This window comes from Gobio gobio (assembly GCF_949357685.1).
Source record: "Gobio gobio genome assembly, chromosome: 15".
NCBI classification, from domain to species: Eukaryota; Metazoa; Chordata; class Actinopteri; order Cypriniformes; family Gobionidae; genus Gobio; species Gobio gobio.
Genome location: NC_137108.1, coordinates 5850561 through 5874005, shown reverse-complemented (window position 1 = coordinate 5874005; position 23445 = coordinate 5850561). Strand labels below are relative to the sequence as shown.

At 40.8% G+C, this 23445-nt stretch overlaps 1 protein-coding gene across 1 annotated transcript in view; it reads left to right on the top strand.

Annotated features, from left to right (window-relative positions):
• lars2 (leucyl-tRNA synthetase 2, mitochondrial) overlaps positions 1 to 23445 on the top strand; it is a 192980-nt gene that overhangs the window by 10545 nt on the left and 158990 nt on the right. Inside the window, exon 3 of the mRNA XM_079836140.1 lies at positions 17704 to 17832. Within this exon, the coding sequence (XP_079692266.1) occupies positions 17704 to 17832 (129 nt within the window). The remainder of the gene's footprint in view (positions 1 to 17703; positions 17833 to 23445) is intronic.

Below are 23445 nucleotides of genomic sequence, written 5' to 3'. Positions count from 1 at the left end.
TCTGAAGATGAACGGAGGTCTTACGGGTGTCGAACGACATGAGGGTGAGTAATTAATGACAGAATTTTCATTTTTGGGTGAACTAACCCTTTAATATACACAGCAAATTAAACAAAAACACTCATACAACTACTAACAGTAAACAAACATATACAGACCGTGTGGCTTTTTCGGGGGTGCTAATAAACTGTAAACTTTATATATGAAAACAACTCAGATAAACTGCGAGTGCGAGCTCTTCTTTTCACTATCCGTAGACTATAATACCCATCAAAATAGGAGTCCTCCTTAGTAAGACAGATAATGCAGACCTTAAACATATCTAAACTCACAGAAATATAAAAAATATATACAAAAATTCTGTGGCACAGAACGACCACCTCTCGTCGAGGAGCATTCAAGTGGGACTTCAATATATAAAAGATTTTAAAATAAATGTGGGAGATTAATTTGGAAGCTAGGATTTACAGATCACAATGCAAACGGGAGAAGCCTCGTGTTATGGTCATCATGATCGCTACACTGTACATCAACACTGTTTATGTACCGCAGGGTAAGATTAAATGAATGTACATTTAACCAGTTTAATATGGAGAGGTACTGAAATGCAGACCTTCGTTTATGTGTTTTTGACCTACACTGTTAATGTTACATGACGTGAGTAAAGTTAGTTATTTCAGTTTGTATGTTAGCAGGGATTCACTAACTTTAATCGTAACTTAATGAGAGTGTGACCACCATAAAATCCTCTCAGGATACCTGGAATCAGTGTTACAGTACCTCGGGCACATCGTTTTGCCATTTTTGTAGCATAAACACCATCAAACCGATGAGAGCTTCGGATTTTCCCATGCATCTCTATGGCGCTGAAACCTAAAGATGTCCGAGTTCCAGTCCCTGCGCAACTGATACTCAACTGCCATTGGCTCATCTGCGTTTGAGGGGCGGGGCTTACCGATAGGTCAATTGGAACGTCCTAAAGCCTTGTTTATACTTTTGGCTGGCTCCGCTGACAGCGCGCACTCCTCCCCAAACGGACGTTTTTAGCCAGCTGAAAATTAGGGATGGAACGATGACCTGTTTTGCGATAATCCGCGATAAAATGACAGTTAGTAATATCATTTAAAATTGAATTAATAAAATCGTGTTTGCTTATCATGATTTTGTAAACTCGTGGTAAATCCTGTCCAGTCAGCGTCAGTCTGGCGCAGATGAGCGCACAACGTTGTTTTTTGAATGAGAAGAAATGGCAGAAGGCCATTTTTCTTTCAGACTTCTAAAAGGACCAAATCTGAGGTGTGCTCATATTTTGGCCTTTACAAAAGTCCTGGGGGAAACTTAATTGAGGATGCTCATTAGGGATGCAACAATACAGTTAGTCCACGGTTCAATACATACCTCGGTTTTTAACCACGGTTTTCGGTTCGGTTCGGTTCGGTTCTGATGGCTTGTCACGTCAATTTTTTGCTATTCTATTTTCAAGCGACAGGAACAGCAAGAGGTTAAGGAGAAAAAAGACAATTTTTTATTGCAATAAATAAATGTTTATGTAATGTTAGACAGGCGTTTAGTGCACGCGCTTGAAAAAGCACATGTTAAAAACGCACACGCGAATGAGCCGCAAGGCTTTAAAACGCATGCAAATAATGAACTTTCTTGATTGTGAATATCTATTGTGTTCCGTGAGTATAACTCTACCACGAACGTGTGATGTGAATGTAAGTCGCGTTGTTCAGTATTGGGATGGAGGCAAATGATAGAATTTGTAGAAAAATTACATTTACATTTAGTCATTTAGCAGATGCTTTTATCCAAAGCGACTTACAAATGAGAGCAAAAGAAGCAACTAGAACAGTCAAGGGCAACAGTATGCAAGTGCTGTAACAAGTCTCAGTTAATCTAGCACAAAACACACAGGACAGAATTTTTTTTAATTTTAATTAATTTTTTTATAAATAAATTAGACAGACAGAAAATGAATAGAATGATAAGTGCTATTCTTGATTGCTCAGGTGCTGCTGGAAGAGATGTGTCTTTAGATGTTTTTTGAAAATGGCTACAGACTCGGCCGCTCGAATTGAGATAGGCAGGTCATTCCACCAAGTGGGGGTGGTCCAAGAAAAGGTCCGTGAGAGCGATTTCATGCCTCTTTGGTATGGCACCACAAGGCGTCGTTCACTGGCAGAACTTAAGCTCCTGGAGGGTGTGTAAGTCTGAACGAGCGAGTTTAGGTATATTGGTGCAGAGCCAGTGGTTGCTTTGAAGGCAAGCACAAGTGCCTTGAATTTGATGCGAGCGGCTATTGGCAGCCAGTGCAAACTGATGAAGAGAGGCATGACGTGCGCTCTCTTCGGCTCGTTAAAGACCACCCTCGCCGCTGCATTCTGGATCAGTTGCAAGGGTTTGATAGTGCATGCTGGAAGGCCCGCTAGAAGAGCATCACAGTAGTCCAGTCTGGAGAGAACAAGAGCTTGTACCAGGAGTTGTGTGGCCTGCTCTGATAGGAAGGGTCTAATCTTCCTAATGTTGTATAACGCAAATCTGCTGGACCGGGTTGTTGCAGTAATGTGGTCAGTGAATTTTAGCTGATCATCAATCACAAGACCGAGGTTCCTGGCTGTCCTGAATGGAGTTATGGTTGATGATCCTAGCTGAATGGAGAGATTGTGGTGAAGTGCTGGGTTGGCTGAGACCACAAGCAGTTCTGTCTTTGCAAGGTTGAGTTGCAGGTGATGCTCCTTCATCCAGGCAGAAATGTCTGTTAGGCAGGCAGCGATACGAACACCAACCGTGGGATCATCTGGTTGAAATGAGAAGTAGAGTTGAGTGTCGTCGGCATAGCAGTGATAGGAAAAGCCATATTTCTGAATGACAGATCCCAGTGATGACATGTAGATGGAGAAGAGAAGTGGTCCAAACACTGAGCCCTGGGGAACTCCAGTAGCTAGATTGTGTGGCTTAGACACTTCACCTCTCCATGACACCCTGAAGGACCTACCTGAGAGGTAAGACATGAACCACTGGAGAGCAGTTCCTGCCCATCTTCATGAGAGTTGACAGGAGGATCTGGTGGTTAACTGTGTCAAAAGCAGCAGACAAATCCAGTAAGATAAGTACTGTGGATTTGGAAGCTGCTCTTGCCTGTCTCAGTGCCTCCATATTAATTCAATGCAAAACCAAAAAAAACGCAATTCACAAGCGCGTATTGAACCGTGAATGCCGTACCGAACTGTTCAATATTATTTTGAGAATTATGGCATCCCTAATGCTCACCCTGTCTGCAGAACATGCAAAAAGAAAGTTTCTGCAATAGGGGGAAACACTTAAAATCTGCCGAGAGTCATCTTTGTGACCATCACACACTGATGTATAGCGAACGCAAGTTAACTTTGACTTCAATACCAAAACTATGTCTGGGAAATAATTGGACACAAAGTTTTGAGTTGAAATATTTTATCTCACTCACTTGAAATTAACGTGAAGTTCAAACAAGACTATTAAGGCCTGTACACACCGGGACGAATATCGCGCGCGCTTATCGCCAGCGTTTTTCGTGCCGTTTTTCGGCGCGTCTTGAGTGTTCACACCCAATCGATTTTCACTGGCGCTGCGCCGAGTGAACGTGCACATTCAGTCGATGCGCTCCCGGTACACAAGATGGTGCTGCGGCACTTTAAGCCTCTGACACTCGCTTGTCACACAGAAGTAGAAGAGAGACAGTATTTACGTGCTTGCCAAAACCATAGACATATTATGTATATTGACAAAACCATTCACACACTTTTTGCTAACTGGCAAGCAGCATTAGCAGTTCATCTTCTTCTTTGTCTACTTACTACTTCTTCGTCGTATCAATGTGTGCTCGGCAAGACCATTTTGTGCTTGAGCGCCACCAAGTCGTGTTTTACTGTCACTTCAGCAGCTCCAGGCACGTGAACAATCTCGCCGATCTCATTGGTCGGACAGTTTTTTACGCGCCGCATCAAAATAAAAAAACGAACCCGAGGCGTTTTTTTTAAAAATGACGCTTTTACGCCTGGCGTTTTGCGCGTCGGTGTGAACACTCACATTGGCGCCCATTGTTTAGTCCCGAGGCGTTAAACGTCGGCGATAAACGCGTGTGAAAATCGTCCCGGTGTGAACAGGCCTTTAAGGGTGACATTTAAGGGATAATAATGTATACTCATTGTACACTTATTACACAGATTTTCTTAACCACATAAATAATTACGGGGACATATTGAATTGAGATTAATGTTTTAAATCTTACCTGTTTATAAATCCACTTTGTACAGTGTACAAAACAATCGTCCAGACAAGATGATCACAAGAAGTTATAGTAATAATTATAGTAGTATTAATAGTAAAGTCCTCTGATTTAATTTTCAATACAATCAAAAACGGAGAAGCAAGACACAAGTTGCATTAATGAAACTTGATAATAGTTTGTTTCTGTATTGATTCTATATAAAAATGTCGATATAAATGTAAAGTATCTGCTCTGGCTCTTGTTTTAAATGATTTTGTTCCATTATTATGCTCATCTGATGACATTGTACAAGCAGAATGTGGCGGTTGGTCAGTGTTGAATTTGTCCCGCCCCTCCTCCACTGTGATTGGACGGCTGGGGGAAAAGTGACAGTGATGAGCGCTTCGCTTTACTCAAAGTTGAACATTCTTCAACTCTCGGCGATGGTAAAAAACGCTGAACGCTTGAGTGTGAAATAGACGCTCTCTCAGTGCCTCGTTGCGCTTATGGCGTTCTGAAAACGCTCCCATTGAAAACTATTGGGAAAAAAACACTTTGGACACACGGCCTTAAAGTGACAGCAGCCACTAATGATAACAACTAAAATATCTTAATTTGTGTTCCGAATATGAACGGAGGTCTTACGGGTGTCCAACGACATGAGGGTGAGTAATTAATGACAGAATTTTCATTTTTGGGTGAACTAACCCTTTAATTACTCACCCTCATGTCGTTCGACACCCGTAAGACCTCCGTTCATCTTCAGAACACAAATGAAGATATTTTAGTTGAAATCTGATGGTTCTGAAAGGCCTCCATTGGCACAATGCACGGTTCACTCTCAAGACCCTTAAAAGGCACTAAAGGCGTCATTACAATCCATCTCACTACAGTGGTTCTACAATAACTTTATGTAATTCAAAAACAAGGCATCATGAAGCTTCAAAGCGTTATGAATCAGTGAGTCGATTCAGCAGTTTGGCGGTTTGACACGCGATCCGAATCATGATTCGACTCACTGATTCATAACGCTTCGAAGCTTCACGATGCCGTGTTTTGAAATCGTCATCACTATATAAGTCGTTATTTAGGGTTTTTTTGCGCACAAAAACTATTCTCGTCACTCCATAAAGTTATTGTAGAACCACTGTAGTGAGATGGACTTTGTAACGACGTCTTTAGTTCCATTTAAGGGTCTTGAGAGTGTAAAGTGCCATTGTGCCAATGGAGGCCTTTCAGAGCCATCAGATTTCAACTAAAATATCTTCATTTGTGTTCTGAAGATGAACGGAGGTCTGACGGGTGTCGAACGACATGAGGGTAAGTCATTAATGACAGAATTTTCATTTTTGGGTGAACTAAACCTTTAATTACAGCCTTTAGTCTGTTGGGATATGTCTCTACTAACTTTGCACATCTAGACTTTGCAATATTAGACCTCTCTTCTTTGCAGAACCGCTCAAGTTCAGTTCAATTTGATGGTGACCGCTTGTGGACTGCAGTCTTCTATAACTAGGCCATGCAAGAACATTCAATTTTTCTCCTTCAACCATTGTGTGGCCAGTTTTGCTGTGTGCTTTGGGTCAAGGTAAACCTTCTTCCCATTGACAACTTTCTGGCAGAGGGCTTGAGAATTTGATGGTATTTTGCCCCATTTTTCCTTCTTTCCTCACAAGTGCTCCAGTCACTTCTGCAGAGAAACAACCCCATAATATGATATTACCACCTCCACGCTTTACTGTAGGAATGGTGTTATTCAGATGGTGAGCTGTATTGGATTTCTGCCAGACATATCGTTTGGCGTTGAGGCCAAATAATTACATTTTAGTCTCCTCTGACCAGAACACCTTTTTCCATGTGGCCTCAGAATCTTGCGCGTGCGTTTCGGCAAAGCTCAGTCGTGACTGCATGTGGCCTTTCTTGAGGAGTGGCTTTTTTCTTGCAACCCTCCAGTACAAGCCACATTTGTGGAGGATTTGTGGTATTGTTGTCACATGCACACAATGACCACTCTTTAGCCCTATTTGGAAGGTAATTATTTCTCACGTGGAAGTCTGTAAAAATACATGAGCAGCCACCTCAGTGATAAACTCATGCATTCGGATGTGATTTATTCCCAGTGGAGGATCGAGCTTTGTGATCCTGCGCTCCTGGGAACGCTGCTCACGAGGTCAATAACACGATTGTGCTGTAAATAAAATGTCATATGCTTGGTATAAGAAGAATAAATGCATATTTAATTTAATAAGAGGAAAATAATATCCTAATTATTATTTAATTATTTAAATCTGTTTAAAAATAGGAAGATATATATACTAACCTAAAGGATTATTAGGAACACACACTAATACTGTGTTTGACCCCCTTTCGCCTTCAGAACTGCCTTAATTCTACGTGGCATTGATTCAACAAGGTGCTGAAAGCATTCTTTAGAAATGTTGGCCCATATTGATAGGAGAGCATCTTGCAGTTGATGGAGATTTGTGGGATGCACATCCAGGGCAAGAAGCTCCCGTTCCACCACATCCCAAAGATGCTCTATTGGGTTGAGATCTGGTGACTGTGGGGGCCATTTTAGTCCAGTGAACTCATTGTCATGTTCAAGAAACCAATTTGAAATGATTGGAGCTTTGTGACGGTGCATTATCCTGCTGGAAGTAGCCATCAGAGGATGAGTACATGGTGGTCATAAAGGGATGGACATGGTCAGAAACAATGCTCAGGTAGGCTGTGGCATTTAAACGATGCCCAATTGGCACTAATGGGCCTAAAGTGTGCCAAGAAAACATCCCCCACACCATTACACCACCACCACCAGCCTGCACAGTGGTAACAAGGCATGACGGATCCATGTTCTCATTCTGTTTACGCCAAATTCTGACTCTACCATCTGAATGTCTCAACAGAAATCGAGACTCATCAGACCAGGCAACATTTTTCCAGTCTTCAACTGTCCAATTTTTGTGAGCTCGTGCAAATTGTAGCCTCTTTTTCCTATTTGTAGTGGAGATGAGTGGTCCCCGGTGGGGTCTTCTGCTGTTGTAGCCCATCCGCCTCAAGGTTGTGCGTGTTGTGGCTTCACAAATGCTTTGCTGCATACCTCGGTTGTAACGAGTGGTTATTTCAGTCAAAGTTGCTCTTCTATCAGCTTGAATCAGTCGGCCCATTCTCCTCTGACCTCTAGCATCAACAAGGCATTTTCGCCCACAGGACTGCCGCATACTGGATGTTTTTACCTTTTCACACCATTCTTTGTAAACCCTAGAAATGGTTGTGCGTGAAAATCCCAGTAACTGAGCAGATTGTGAAATACTCAGACCGGCCCGTCTGGCACCAACAACCATGCCACGCTCAAAATTGCTTAAATCACCTTTCTTTCCCATTCTGACATTCAGTTTGGAGTTCAGGAGATTGTCTTGACCAGGACCACACCCCTAAATGCATTGAAGCAACTGCCATGTGATTGGTTGATTAGATAATTGCATTAATGAGAAATTGAACAGGTGTTCCTAATAATCCTTTAGGTGAGTGTAGACGCACATTATAGTTAAAATGGTTTTCTGTCTTGTATTTTATCTCAAAATAAAGGATGTCATTTTGGTGTTTGTCTAAAAACAGTAGGTCATTCGGTCGGGGATTTTTACGCTGGTGGTGGGAGAAAAAGACTGAAATTCTGGATTCGGACAGCAATAAAATCACAGACTAGCCCCTGTCAGTGATGAAAATACCTCATGACCCCATGAGAATAAATTACTGTCCGAATAGTGCTTTAGTCAAACATTCCTGCAACTGCTTCAGAGTTGCTGTAGCCTCTCTGACTCTCTTTCATCCAGTTTTGGAGCGTCTGTGTTGTACCAAATACCTCCCACTTCTTAAGTATAGACTTCACTGTGCTTCTAGGCACTGATAAAGCCTTTGAATTGTTTTTGTATCCATCTCCTGACTTGTGCCTGTCCACAACTTTATCTTATTTTTTTATCTAACTTTATCTTAGATCTTTTGACAATGCCTTGCCACCCAAAGTTGATTGTTTTCTTCAGTTACACAACCAAGGACTGATATGCTCCAGGAAAAGCTCTTTTCATGCTGAGCCGATCACAGCTGAAAGACGAATGTTTTGTGCTATTGAGAAGGTGATTAGCTACAACTTATTGGGTTTACAAGTCAAATTCTGACATGTTGGTGTTATATCTTTCACTTGGATAGTAGTGTAGATAGAAGTGTATGGATGGATAGATAGAAGTGGATGGATGATAGATGGAAGGATGTATAGATAGAAGTGTATGGATGGATGGATAGATGGATGGAAGTGGATGGATGGATGGATAGATGGATGGACGTGGATGGATGGATAGAAGTGGATCGATGGATGGATAGATGGATGGACGTGGATGGATGGATGGATGGATAGAAGTGGATGGATGGATGGATAGATGGATGGACGTGGATGGATGGATGGATGGATGGATAGAAGTGGATGGATGGATGGATAGATGGATGGACGGACGTGGATGGATGGATGGATGGATAGAAGTGGATGGATGGATGGATAGATGGATGGACATGGATGGATGGATAGATAAGTGGATGGATGGATGGATGGATAGATGGATGGACGTGGAACGTGGATGGATGGATGGATGGATAGATAAGTGTATGGATGGATAGATGGATGGATGGATAGATGAATGGATAGAAGTGGATGGATGGATGGATGGATGATAGATGGATGGAAGTGGATGGATGGATGGATGGATAGATGAATGGATAGATGAATGGATAGAAGTGGATGGATGGATGGATAGATGGATGGAAGTGGATGGATGGATGGATGGATAGATGGATGGAAGTGGATGGATGGATGGATAGATGGATGGACATGGATGGATGGATGGATGGATAGAAGTGGATGGATGGATGGATGGATGGATGGATAGATGAATGGATAGATGAATGGATAGAAGTGGATGGATGGATGGATGGATAGATGAATGGATAGATTAATGGATAGAAGTGGATGGATGGATGGATAGATGGATGGAAGTGGATGGATGGATGGATAGATGGATGGACGTGGATGGATGGATGGATGGATAGAAGTGGATGGATGGATAGATGGATGGACGGACGTGGATGGATGGATGGATGGATAGAAGTGGATGGATGGATGGATAGATGGATGGACGTGGATGGATGGATGGATGGATAGATAAGTGGATGGATGGATGGATGGATAGATAGATAGAAGTGGATGGATGGATGGATGGATAGATGGATGGATGGATAGATAGAAGTGGATGGATGGATGGATGGATGGATAGATGAATGGATAGATGAATGGATAGAAGTGGATGGATGGATGGATGGATGGATGGATGGATGGATGGATAGATAGAAGTGGATGGATGGATGGATGTATAGATATAAGTGTATGGGTGGATGGAAGTGGATGGATGGATAGATAGAAGTGGATGGATGGATGGAAGTGTATGGATGGTTGGATAGAAGTGGATGGTTGGATGGAAGTGGATGGAAGGTACAAACCCTTTTCCCAGTGAGAATATAGTCATATGGACACTTATGATACATTTATGGTGTTTCTAGACAGATGTCTTAGTATGGAAATGCATTAATAATTCTCTTTTAAAGGCTGGAGGTGGGTCTTTTCTCCGTGCGGACTGTACAGTTACAGTGTGTCATGTTTCTACTTTGAAGTGTTTCTCCGCTGGGATTTTTATTCGCATAATCCTTCCATCTCCCTGAGGAAAGCCTGTGTACAGGGAGAGTCTGTGTTCTGAAGCATTGCTCCTGCAGATGGGCTTTGTGTTCAGCTGGCCGTTGAGCCGGACGCGCTGGGCTTGCAGTGGCGTTGATGTGTGTGCGCCGTCTCTCCATCTGGTTCTTCACTTCCTTTGTTTTGTGGCGCTGCAGTTGATGACTGCTTCATTAATGGCATCATTCAAAGATCAAATGCTGGACTGGACGCTCAAGTCTAGATGTAGATGTTAATATATTTCCAGGCATTTTTATCTACAGGGAACTTTTATAATCACTTATTAAATGTTGACTTTTATGTCATAAATAAGTTTAACCAGTTACGCCAATCAATCACAATACTAAGCCACCGCAGGAACTTTCCCCAGGAACTTTGGGCTGGTACTCTGTGTGTTTCGACCGCAGGAACCAGGGTCTAAATGAAGTTCCGGGTAAATATTTCCCCCTCCGAAAGTCCCTGCTCACGAGGTAGTACTTTTTCAAAGTTCAGGAACTTTCGGGGTGGGACTTGGGCGCTGAACATGCTGATTGGTTGAGCTCACACAGCATTTTATTTCAACCGGCATTTTTAAAAGTCTCTTGCGAGGTTCGTTCTGCGTTCAGTAAATATCAGTCTTGCTCGTTCTGTCCAATGGCACGCATTCGTCTGAGCCATCTCACGCTCAATGTCCGTAATAGCTGATAATAACATATGTTGTCTTATTTTAAATCTAGCTTTACGAGCTTTCAGAATACGCTTTAGTATCAGTGCTCGTCTCTTTTCCGCCGTTTTGTTAATTACATCTTTAGTAAACCAATACATAACTAGCAAAAGCAGCGCTGCTTGAATCTCCTCCATACTTGTTATTGTTGCAGACAATATCGCACAAAAAATGATTCCTGTCCGTCGCTGACATTAGAGGAGCAGCCGCACGCAGTCTCACGTCTCTGGACTAATTTGCCTAATCTTCACAGTACTTTAGACTGCAGTGGAAACACAGACAGTAGCAGGTCTGGGGGAAAAACTTTCCTAGGACAAATTGTTCTGGGTAATTTCGGTGGAAACGGGGCTCTAGACTGTTATCCATCCATCCACTTCTATCAATACATCCATCCATCCATCTACTTCTATCAATACATCCATCCATCCATCCATCCATCTATCTATCTATCTATCTATCTATCTATCTATCTATCTATCTATCTATCTATCTATCTATCTATCTATCTATCTATCTATCTATCTATCTATCTATCTATCTATCTATCTATCTATCTATCTATCTATCTATCTATCTATCTATCTATCTATCCACTTCTATCAATCTATCCATCCATCCACCCACCCACTTCTATCAATCTATCTATCCATCCATCCATCCATCATCCATCCACTTCTATCCATCCATCCATCCATCCATCCATCCATCCATCCATCCATCCATCCATCCACTTCTATCAATCCATCATCCATCCATACCATCCACTTCTATCAATCTATCCATTCATCCGCTTCTATCCATCGATCCATCCATCCATCCATCCATCAATCCATCAATCCACTTCTATCAATCTATCCATCCATCCACTTCTATTAATCCATCCATCAATCCATGCACCCACTTGTATCAATCTATCCATCCGTCAATCCATTCATCCACTTCTATCCATCAATCCTTTCATCCACTTCTATCCATCAATCCATTCATCCACTTCTATCAATACATCCATCCATCTACTTCTATCTATCTATCTATCTATCTATCTATCTATCTATCTATCTATCTATCTATCTATCTATCTATCTATCTATCTATCTATCTATCTATCTATCTATCATCTATCTATCTATCTATCTATCTATCTATCTATCTATCTATCTATCTATCTATCTATCTATCTATCTATCTATCTATCTATCTATCTATCTATCTATCTATCTATCTATCTATCTATCTATCTATCTCTCTATCTCTCTTCCCATCTATCTATCTATCTATCTATCTATCTATCTATCTATCTATCTATCTATCTATCTATCTATCTATCTATCTATCTATCTATCCATCCATCCATCCATCCATCCATCCATCCATCCATCCATCCATCCATCCATCCATCCATCCATCCATCCATCCATCCATCCATCCATCCATCCATCCATCCATCCATCCATCCATCCATCCATCCATCCATCCATCCATCCATCCATCCATCCATCCATCCATCCATCCACTTCTATCAATCTATCTATCCATCCATCCATCATTCATCATTCATCCATCCACTTCTATCCATCCATCCATCCATCCATCCACTTCTATCAATTCATCATCCATCCATCCATCCATCCATCCATCCATCCATCCATCCATCCACTTCTATCCATCCATCCATTCACCCATCCATCCACTTCTATCAATCTATCCATTCATCCACTTCTATCCATCCATCAATCCATCAATCCACTTCTATCAATCTATCCATCCATCCACTTCTATTAATCCATCCATCAACCCATGCACCCACTTCTATCAATCTATCTATCCATCCATCCATCCATCCATCCATCCATCCATCCATCCATCCACTTGTATCAATCTATCCATCCATCCATACACACCATCCACTTCTATTAATCCATCCATCAATCCATTCATCCACTTCTATCCATCAATCCATTCATCCACTTCTATCCATCCATCCACTCATCCACTTCTACCCATCAATCCATTCATCCACTTCTATCCATCAATCCATTCATCCACTTCTATCCATCCATCCACTCATCCACTTCTATTCACGTTCTATCCATTCACGTCTGTAAATGGTCTGAGATGTGGTCTGTCTCTCTGGCATGGCTTCCATGCGGTTTGTCTCAACCCCAACATGCATCTCAAGTGCATGTGTTGTTCACTGTTTTCTAAAATATACTGTATATGTATTTGTCAAAGTAAAACAAAAGTGCAGAATATGTCCTTTTCACTGATATCAAGACATTTGGATGGGTTTTCCGCTGTGGTGTTTGAAGACGCTCATGGCATGGCTTCTAAAAATAGTCTGACTCGGAGCCAAGACCATTTAACACCTTTTGCTTTGATTCCCCAGACATATGTGCAGCATCTGCTTTGTTTTACGTCAGCCGTTCTTTCTATTGTTTTCTCTCACTGTTTGTTTTCACATGTTCTCACTACACAAAGGGTTTCTTGTACAGTCATAGTGCTTTAAATAAAAAATATGGTTCTCTTGTGCTCTGAATAGATTTCAGTAGGGTCGACTCTGTGTAAACTGACCTCAATTGTTTATGTACCAAATTTATCAGTTTCCACTTGCCGTACACCCACCTGAAGACTGATTCACGGGCACGAAGGGAAAAGCTTCTCAGAGAGATGCGGTGGAGATGCATTCTCCCCCGAAATGTGTCCTTGTCTTTTTCAGCTGCTGAATTATTCAGGCCTTTTTGACCCGCGCTGATTAATGCTTTCCCAGTGCGGCGAGCTTCTTCAAAGCCGTCATGAATCATTAAAACTGCCGTGGAGAGCGTGACTGAATGTATGAGCCTAAGCGGATGTCGCAGGTCAGCCTGCGTTTAAACAAGTAATGTGGATGCCTCATATTAGTTTGAGCTCTGCTGTGAGAACTACTCGACGATATTAAGTTGTCACCTTGAGTTGCCGCTTCACTAAACGTAATTGCCTGCATTTGACCAGATTCCTGCCCGAATATTATTAAGACAGTATCCAAAGTACTGTTTCACAACCATGCTTTGGACTTGTTGATGGGCGGAAAATCTCACGATATGAAAAATTATATTTCACGATAACGATATGCACAATATAGTAATCTTGGGTAATGTTGATCTAATACGAAAAAAGAAGCAACTTGCAAACAATAGGACTAAAACAATATAACAAATTTGAATTAAACAAATTAAGTTTTTCAGATGCCATACGTTTTTTTTTTATATCATGTAGTCAGAATTAGTACAGAAATGTAATAATAAAATGTAATAATATAATATTGCATAGTCAGTCAAGAGCAGTAAGTGATTTCCTCTTGTTTGATTCACATTAAAGGGATAGTTCACCCAAAAATGAAAATTAGCCCATCATTTTCTCACCCTCAAGTCATCCTAGGTGTGTATGACATTCTTCTTTCAGACGAATAAAATCTGAGTTATATTACACAAGTCCAGGCTAATCCAAGCATTAGAATTTAATTCATATTTGCTCTGTTTTTGAAGTCCATAAAAAGTGCATCTGTCCATCAAATAACTGTTCCACGTGGCTCTGGGGTGTTAATAAAGGCCTTCTGAAGCGAATCGACGTGTTTGTGTAAGAAAAATATCCATATTTAAAACTTTATCAAGTAAACTTTCGACCAACTGCCTTCCCTGTTCAATTTATGGAAAAAGTGCTGAAAGTTCCCCTGCCGATGGAAAGACTAACGCTCAGGTCCTCTTGTCATGACGTCACGAACGCATCTTGAGTTTCACTTTCAACATTCAACACTTTTCCACGGAAGGCGGTCGGTCGAAAATAATGTCATATACACCTAGGATGACTTGAATTTTTGTTTTTGGGTGAACTATCCCTTTAATGACACAGCAGCAGGGACAGTACATTATTAGGGTGCTGTCTCTTTAAGACCAAACACACGGATCGATTATAGTGATACACATCTGGTGTACACCAAACTTTCACTTGAGACATAAGCGGCTGCGTTTGTATGAATACTCCTCACGATGGACCTTTATCAAAGAGTGTAAAACAACTTTCGCTTTAGCCTCTATCAATGGCAGTGCCCATATACAAAAAGGATTTATTCATATTAGGGCTATCAAAATTAGCACGTTAACCATATACAGTAAAAAAAAATATGGACGTAGTGTCCATGATGTCACCCGTAGGTTTCCTAAGAGCATTTTTAAAGCCTAAAAGTCCTGGATAACTAAAAATGGTCAAAGAGGCGGGACGTGGGCGGAGCTGAGGTGCCTGGTTGCTGAAATCACATCTGCCTAGCTCAAGCATAGTGGCAATCCACCTGTCACTCAAGTGGCCACGCCCTCAATTATGCAGAACTGTAAGGCTTAATATAATTTAAACTGAAGAGTTTAACTGAAAACTGAAACTGAAAAATTCACCATAAAAAAATCTGCTTGATGCTTATTTTTTCAGTTTAACGGGTTCAAAATATTTAACTCAATTAATGCAGCATCATCTTTTTTCCGTCATTTTTTGGGCTGTGCTACAGTATATGATCACGCTATCATTCGTTCAAGTGGATACATCGGATACGTGTCAGATTCACGTCATGCGCTTCACCTCTTAAAGTGACAGCAGCCTAATAAACCTCTGTCTCTGTCATGATAATCAAAGAACAAAAGACAAAGAGAAAATCACTCACTGCTCGTGGCTGAACTTTTGTAGCTTTAATAAGGATTCATCTATATTTAATTTATAATTTATGCTATGAAGACTGTGACGTGTTTGATAACTTTATTCAATTTCTGTATATTTCCTACCTGTTAGATTAAATATTTAAAATATACTGTCTTTATGTTGTTTCTACATTAATTTGGAGATTGAATTTGAATTACTATATATAATTTATTACTATATAAAAATATATTTAAAACTTTTATGTTTGGTGCGATTAATCGTGATTAATTACAGAAAAAATGTGCAATTTATGGGCGCTGAACATGCTGAATGGTTGAGTTCATGCAGCATTTTATTTTAACCTAAAAGTCTGTTGCGGTGTATGCAGTAAGAGTTGTTTGCTATTTGGATCAACAATGAAGTTTAAAAAATATGACAGACGGCCAGACAATGAGGTTCAGGCTTTATTAAGCTTATATGCAGAGGACGAAATTCAGTGGGAACAGTCCTACGTCTCTACGGTGTACTCTTAAAATGGGGTCAGATTCTACTGTGTGAGATATTGAAGTGTTTAAAAGGATAAGACAGACAACAGAAATAAGATGAATAAATAAATTGTATTTACAATAATCACAGGGAACGTAAAACAACACAGTGAAACCAGGAAACATCAGTCTGTTAAAAGCATAGAGTCCTCAAGGCCATACCCTAAAACAGTCTGAATGAGTCCCAATGTGTTGACAGTCCCAAAGTGTAAGTGTCCACCGGTGTATATACAAAGTCCACGGAAGTGATAATCCCAATTGTGCTGGAAAGGAAAGTTCACACTGGAAACTCCACAATCCACTTCGCTGGTGATTCCCAGCGCTGGTCGGTTTGAATAGCGACGCCCCCTAGTTTGCCATGCTGCTTCCGTTAAAACTGGATATTTCCTGTTTCCTGTCATGTGATCAATCACATGACAGGCAGACCCAATAATATTTAAAGACATACATTAAAATAGATAAGAGGACTAAAATGAACTAAAATGACTAAGACAACATGTAAACCTATTAAAACTCTAATATGCATAAAATCATTGTAATATATAGAGTGGTTAAAACACGCGTCTTGTGTGACAATGTCACAAGTGGACCAGGACTAATTATTATTATTTATTTATTTTTTGTGGTCTGGACCAAATGAACCATGTGAACTGAACTGCAAGTGTGAACACAACATTAAAGGGTGCATAACACACACAGTTTCTGCCAGTTTCCTGTTAATCTTGAGTACCTATAGAGTAGTATTGCATCTTTCATATCTCCGAAGAGTCTTTAGTTTTATCATATTTATAAAAGACAGATACGCTGAACCGATTATTTCAGAAAGCAGCCGAGCTTGTGGAGGCCTGCAGTGGGCGGAGCTGAAGAGTCACGAACACAAACACACACACACACACACACACACACACACACACACACACACACACACACACACACACACACACACACACACACACACACACACACACACACACACACACACACACACACACACACACACACACACACACACACACAAACACATCATGGCATTATCCCTGGATAACTTTCGATTCACTATACGTTGGAGTTGTTGTCATTATATGCCCTTATGGCCACTTGTCAACAAAACACACACATTTGATGCAGTTTCACTCACCGCCTGCGGTTTCCACTAATGACCGGGATCTTTTATTGCTGGGACCGCTTCATCATTCAGTTTCAAACGATCTTCAAATCAAGTGTCGAACTGTGCATTGTTTATAAAACATTGGTCACCGAAATGCCGGGAATAAACAAACACACTAGCAGAACTCTGTTGCTGCTCCGGAAAAACAAACTGCATCCACTGTTCCCTTAACTCTGGGTTATTTGGGAATCTGAACAAGGTTATCTTTCCCTCACAACCAGAAACACACTTCTTTAGAGACATTGTTGATTTCGTGGTCTAAAAACGAAAAACTGCAGACGGCTTCTGTAACCGGAACAAAGCTTGTTGATGTGTGTGTCTGCGTGCGCGTGTGTGTGCGCGCTCATCCGGGAGAAGTGTCCATACAAGGAATTCCACCCTTTATGACATCATACAGGGCCATACTCGGAAAAAAAAACATTAGAAATAGCACAGAAATACTCTGTCAATCGTCGAACTTGTCTTTTGAAATTTTGGTTTAGCATGAGAATCAACTCTAACAGTGTAAATAAGTCAGACTGCGTGAAATATCATTAGAAATACACCATCTGTCTACTTAAAGGGAGAATGCACAGAATAACTCTTTTGTTTTTGTTTTATGTTTAGAGCTCCCGGAAGAAGTTCTACGTCCTCTCCATGTTCCCGTACCCATCGGGCCGGCTGCATATGGGCCATGTGAGGGTTTACACCATTAGCGACACCATCAGCCACTTCCAGAGGATGAGGGGCCATCAGGTAATTTAACTCTTAAAAACAGTAATATCAGAATTTACACGGCTCTGTCATCACCAAACACACACGGTTTGATGATTTATCCATTTTTATATTCACCCACCCACACACGGACACACCAAAACACATTCCCATGAATGTAAAAGCTGCAGTCAAGGTCTGCTGGAATGATGTGTGTTTTAATTATGAGGTGTCTGAATAATGGAAACGGTGCGAATATGTTCTTAATTAGAGCTGCTCCTCCAACTTTGTCATGTTCAGAATGTGCTCACGGCTTTTGAAAACAGCACTTTCTAAAAGAAACGATGGCATCATCTGTGAGGATGTTTCTGAAAAATGCTGTCGGTTTATAACAAGGAACGGCAGGTCATCACCGTCATCATTATCCTGATGCCAGACTGATGGAGGATGTTTTTTAGGGGTGGATGTTGTGACCTGAGTTTATATCACTGCTTGATTAATTGTATGTCATGCCACCTGTACATAAAGTAATATTTAGAAGAGTCATGTTGCTGGAAATTCGACATATGATTTATAACATAAGTATATATAGCTCACACCTGGTACAGTGGAGCACTCGAACACTATTCATGATAAACAAGTTAGAAGCAAGTTCAAAACGGAATGGCTGCTTCAGCAGTTGTGTTTTTTGTTCAGGATTACATGTTTAAATGTTTGGGATTTAGTGTGGGCAGTTTATTTTCAAGCGCAATAGAACATTAACCTTTTAGCTCCGCTCACTGGACATTTCACTTCCGAACTGCCCTGAAACGAACAACAAACATAACTCAAGTGTTGTGAAACAAGTAAGAAGCAACATAATATCATTTTGCAGAAAGGTATTTGAGCCTGGGTTGGTCTATTTTTAAATCAATACTTTTGAAATGAAAGGTACTTTATTTCCTTTTATTACTTTCTGTTTTAGAACTTCATTTAGAATTAGAGTGATGTACAAACACACTGTAAGGTCCCTTTAAGGTCATCTTGGTAACTAATTAGTAGTAACGTATAGCAGTAACAAAGCAGTTCTGCCCTCTGATAGCCACGCAAATATACACCGATCAGGCATAACATTATGACAGGTGAAGTGAATAACACTGATGATCTCTTCATCACCTGTTAGTGGGTGGGATATATTAGGCAGCAAGTGAACATTTTGTCCTCAAAGTCGATGTGTTAGAAGCAGGAAAAATGGGCAAGCGTAAGGATTTGAGCGAGTTTGACAAGGGCAAGATTGTGATGGCTAGATGACTGGGTCAGAGCATCTCCAAAGCTGCAGCTCTTGTGGGGTGTTCCCGATCTGCAGTGGTCAGTCTCTATCAAAAGAGATCGAAGGAAGGAACAGTGGAGAACCGGCGACAGGGTCATGGGCGGCGAAGGCTCATTGATGCACGTGGGGAGTGAAGGCTGGCCCGTGTGGTTCGATCAAACAGACGAGCTACTGGAGCTCAAACTGCTCAAGAAGTCAATGCTGGTTCTGATAGAAAGGTGTCAGAATACACAGTGCATCTCAGTTTGTTGTGTATGGGGCGGCATAGCCGCTGACCAGTCAGGGTGCCCATGCTGACCCCTTTCAATTAATTCCGATTGAAACAAAAGGTGTCCATGTTAGGCTTGCTGCATCACTTGCCCACCGCGGCACTACACACCCCTCGTCCCCAACCGTCGAATAGATTTTTGATAGTAGAAAAGATAATTTAGTTCAGTTAGAGAACAGACACTACAAGTAAAAACTGAACGTGTCTACTTAAAGGTAGGGTAGGTAAGAATGATCTAAAACACTTTTGTCAAAATTTGTTTAAACTTTCTTTATATGTCAATACATAATTAAAATGTAAGTACTCTGAAAAAGAGAGTATAAAAATCGAGTGACTCTAGACTTTTTAATCTGCAATAAACGCCGCTCATTATTTTAGTTCGGGACGAAACAAGTGATTGGCTTGGGCGACTGTCACTCTCTCTCGCTACCATGGCAACCGCCGCTTTTGCTCCAGGATCTGCCCACATGCGCCCCAGTGTTGCCAAGGGCTACTTCAACACTGTTGCTGCGGCTGTTTTTCAGTCCGCGGGTTGAAGCGACCCCAATTATGTGATATTTTGCCCCGGGATTTGCGAATTATAGCAGGCAGCACTACCAAAAATACACATATTTTCCCCCCCAAATGCGATTTTTTCCGGAGAAACACGATTGGCCTTGTTTTGGGCTAGTTTTGAGTAGCAATTGGGCGGATTTTGTTGTGAAAACCTGGCAACCCTGGCGCACCCGTTTGATTTGAGGAGTTCAAGAGGCTGTATTTCTGCAGGACAGGTAATCTTTCATTTTGATTATACATTTTTTTGGTTTATGTTTTCATGAAGTATGTATCACTAGCACACGTAGCTGCCTAATATAGCTAACATAACATTACTTAGCATAAAGTTACAATGTTATACACTTAGCGAACCATTAGTAGAGATGATAAATACTCAATATGCTTAGCTCAAGTTGATCGCTGTCGTGTTGAATTTCGCAAAATGTAACTTTAGATAACAAAATGCATGTGTAAAAGCTAGTACACCACATCCAGGAACTGTTTTTAGAACTAAGTTAGCTTTAGCTGCTACCCTCTGTCTAAACTCTTTTACCATGTTCACCGGGAACTTTACCTGCACGTTTATTTCGGCCCTTGGTTTGTTTTTATATTCTCTACCAATGTTTACTGATGTTTTTATCTTGTATCTGTGTGTGTCGTAGACACTGTGTTGTGTGTGTTTTTTAAACTTTACCAGTATCGTTATTCTATCTTGATAGTGAGTACTAAAAGACATCTTATTTGTTTATATTCATAATGATAAAGTTAGATTTATTACATGTGATTCTGACATGATGTCACTACATGCACTTCTTCTCCGCTCGTCTCAGGTAAATGATGCCTCTTCCAGCTGAGCTGATCGCGGTGGGCGTGTTCATGTGTTTTGGGGGCGTGGCTTTGGAAAGAGCCCAGAAGGGAGAAGGTGGAGTGAATGGAAATAATGAGCTGTCTTTAAAACAGTCCTGAGAGGTCTACAGACACTCAATTTTTATACTTTCTTTTTCAGAGTACTTACATTTTAATTATGTATTGATATATAAAGAAAGTTTAAACAAATTTGGAAAAAAAGTTTTTTAACCAAATCTTACCTACCCTACCTTTAATAAATTGTGAGTCAGATTTTATTTATCATAAGAGTGAAGAGCTGACTGACCAGATGATTGCAGAAGATTTGATTTCAAAGCGAAATGTAAAAGCGCCTATTTAAGCGAGTTTGTCATTGTACTGTTTTGTTGTTGTGTTTTTCATTAACCCACCATTTAAGCAATTTGCCCCCGAATTGGTGCTAATTCTAAAGCGGCAGTAAAATGCGCACGGCCATTCATAATTGTGCTTGTCTAGTGGCGTGGAGCAGAGTGACCGTTTTCAGGTCATTCCTATGGAAGCTCAACTTCCAAATGAATTAATTGAAAACACTCATTCTGCTCCGCACCAATATGAATGCCGTGAGCATTTTACTTTCACGTTAGAATTAGTGCCAATTCGGCGAATTAACGATTGAAATGTGAGGTGCAAAAGAGGGAAAACTCCGTCACCCCCTCCCGGTGATACCTGTATTACTGGTGTTGGCACACGTTGATTAACCGGTGGGAAAATGTCCTCACCGTTACAACCCTAGTCCATGTAAATGTAGCTATTGTGAATCCGACCATAGTGTTTACATTAACGCTAAAAAAAGTGATCGGGCTGACGTGTACGTTTATATGTTTAGATTTTAAAGGTGTCATGAACTGGCTTTTTAAAAAAATGTATACTGTTGTCTGAGGTCAACTTATGACATTTGCATGGTTTTTACATTCAGAAACATCATATTGAATAAGTAATAGGCTATTTTCTGCCTTGGTTTTGAGGCTCTCTGAAAGACGCTTGGTTTTGGTGGGATTTGCATATTTAATGAGCTTCAGCTCCCCTGTCAGTACACGTGAGGAATTGTTTTGAAAGTGCCTGGAGAAACGCTCCCAGGACTCGCAAAATATCTTTATCAAACAAACATAATGGTTCATCTCTCATCCACCTGCGATTGATTGGAATGTTATTTTTGTATTACTTGGCCTGCCCGATCAGTGAATAACCGCGAACCGTACACAAACACACATGCGCGCGTGCACAAGAAAGGAATGTTATTTCACTATTTAAGATCACCTGTAGGCATGCCAGTGAAACGTTTTGGTAGCCTGTCTGAAAAGCACATAGCCCTGGGACGTTGGGCTTTGCGAGCACTAGTGTTACAAGTCCGAGTCTGATCACGAATGAACCAATAAAACCTTCTCCAGCCTGTGACCGCGTGCTAAGGTATGTAATCAATAGATATCAAACAATCTGTAACAATGCAATAATAACACTTATAAAAGCATGTTTTACTCACATAAGTGCACGTGAGTGGGAACCGGCATGTTTATTGCTCGTTTAGCTCCATGAGTCGGTGGGCGGGGCTTGAGGCGGTGCTTCTGCATTCTATGATGTCAGTGGTCGACATATTCTGAGATCTCTCGTTTTCTGGGCCTGGTGTCAATAAAAGCTTTTCTTTAAAGGGTTAGTTCACCCAAAAATGAAAATTCTGTCATTAATTACTTACCCTCATGTCGTTCGACACCCGTAAGTCCTCCGTTCGTTTTCGGAACAGATGATGAAATGAAGATATTTTAGTGTAAATCTGATGGCTCTGAAAGGCCTCCATTGGCACAATGGCACGGTTTACTCTCAAGACCCTTAAAAGGTACTAAAGACGTTGTTACAAAGTCCATCTCACTACAGTGGTTCTACAATAACTTTATGAATCGGCGAGAATAGTTTTTGTGCGCAAAAAAACCCTAAATAACGACTTATATAGTGATGACGATTTCAAAACACGGCATCATGAAGCTTCGAAGCGTTATGAATCAGTGAGTCGAATGAGCAGTTTGGATCGCCAAATTTCAGCAGTTTGGCGGTTTGAGCTTTTACTAACAAGGTAGTTTTCAGCTCTGAAACTTGCAGGATATTCTTATATCACGATTAACTTTTATATATCAAAGGCTCAAGGGAAAGTTGATTTCTCAATTCATCACCCCTTTAAATTAGAATAAAAATTTTTACATGAGTTTTCCACTGTGCATGCTATTCTTCTAAATTGCATCTTTTCTTTGATTTTGGGTCCTAATTAGGAAACAATGAGCACATTGTGCCGTGCTGCTTATATTAATCAAACAATTAAAATGGCCATTCCTGCCCCCAAAACAAAGCGTCTGTGGATAAGAGTCCAGATCAAGGACTTATGGGACGTTGTCCTGCTCCACTTCACAGACGATGAGTGGAAGGAAAATTTCAGAATGACACGACAGTCATTTATGAACAACATCAGCTCGATGCACGTCATTGCACATGCGCAGTACTTTCCAGTTTCGCTGTTCAATCTGATCAAGCATTTACATGTCCTCTCGATCAGATTACAAAAGGTTTCAACCTCTCCTTTCAATCCAAATGACATTTTAATCCGATTTAGCCAATTCATTCGGATTGATGGGGTACATGTGATTTTATTTTTTTATTTTTTATTCCAACTAGT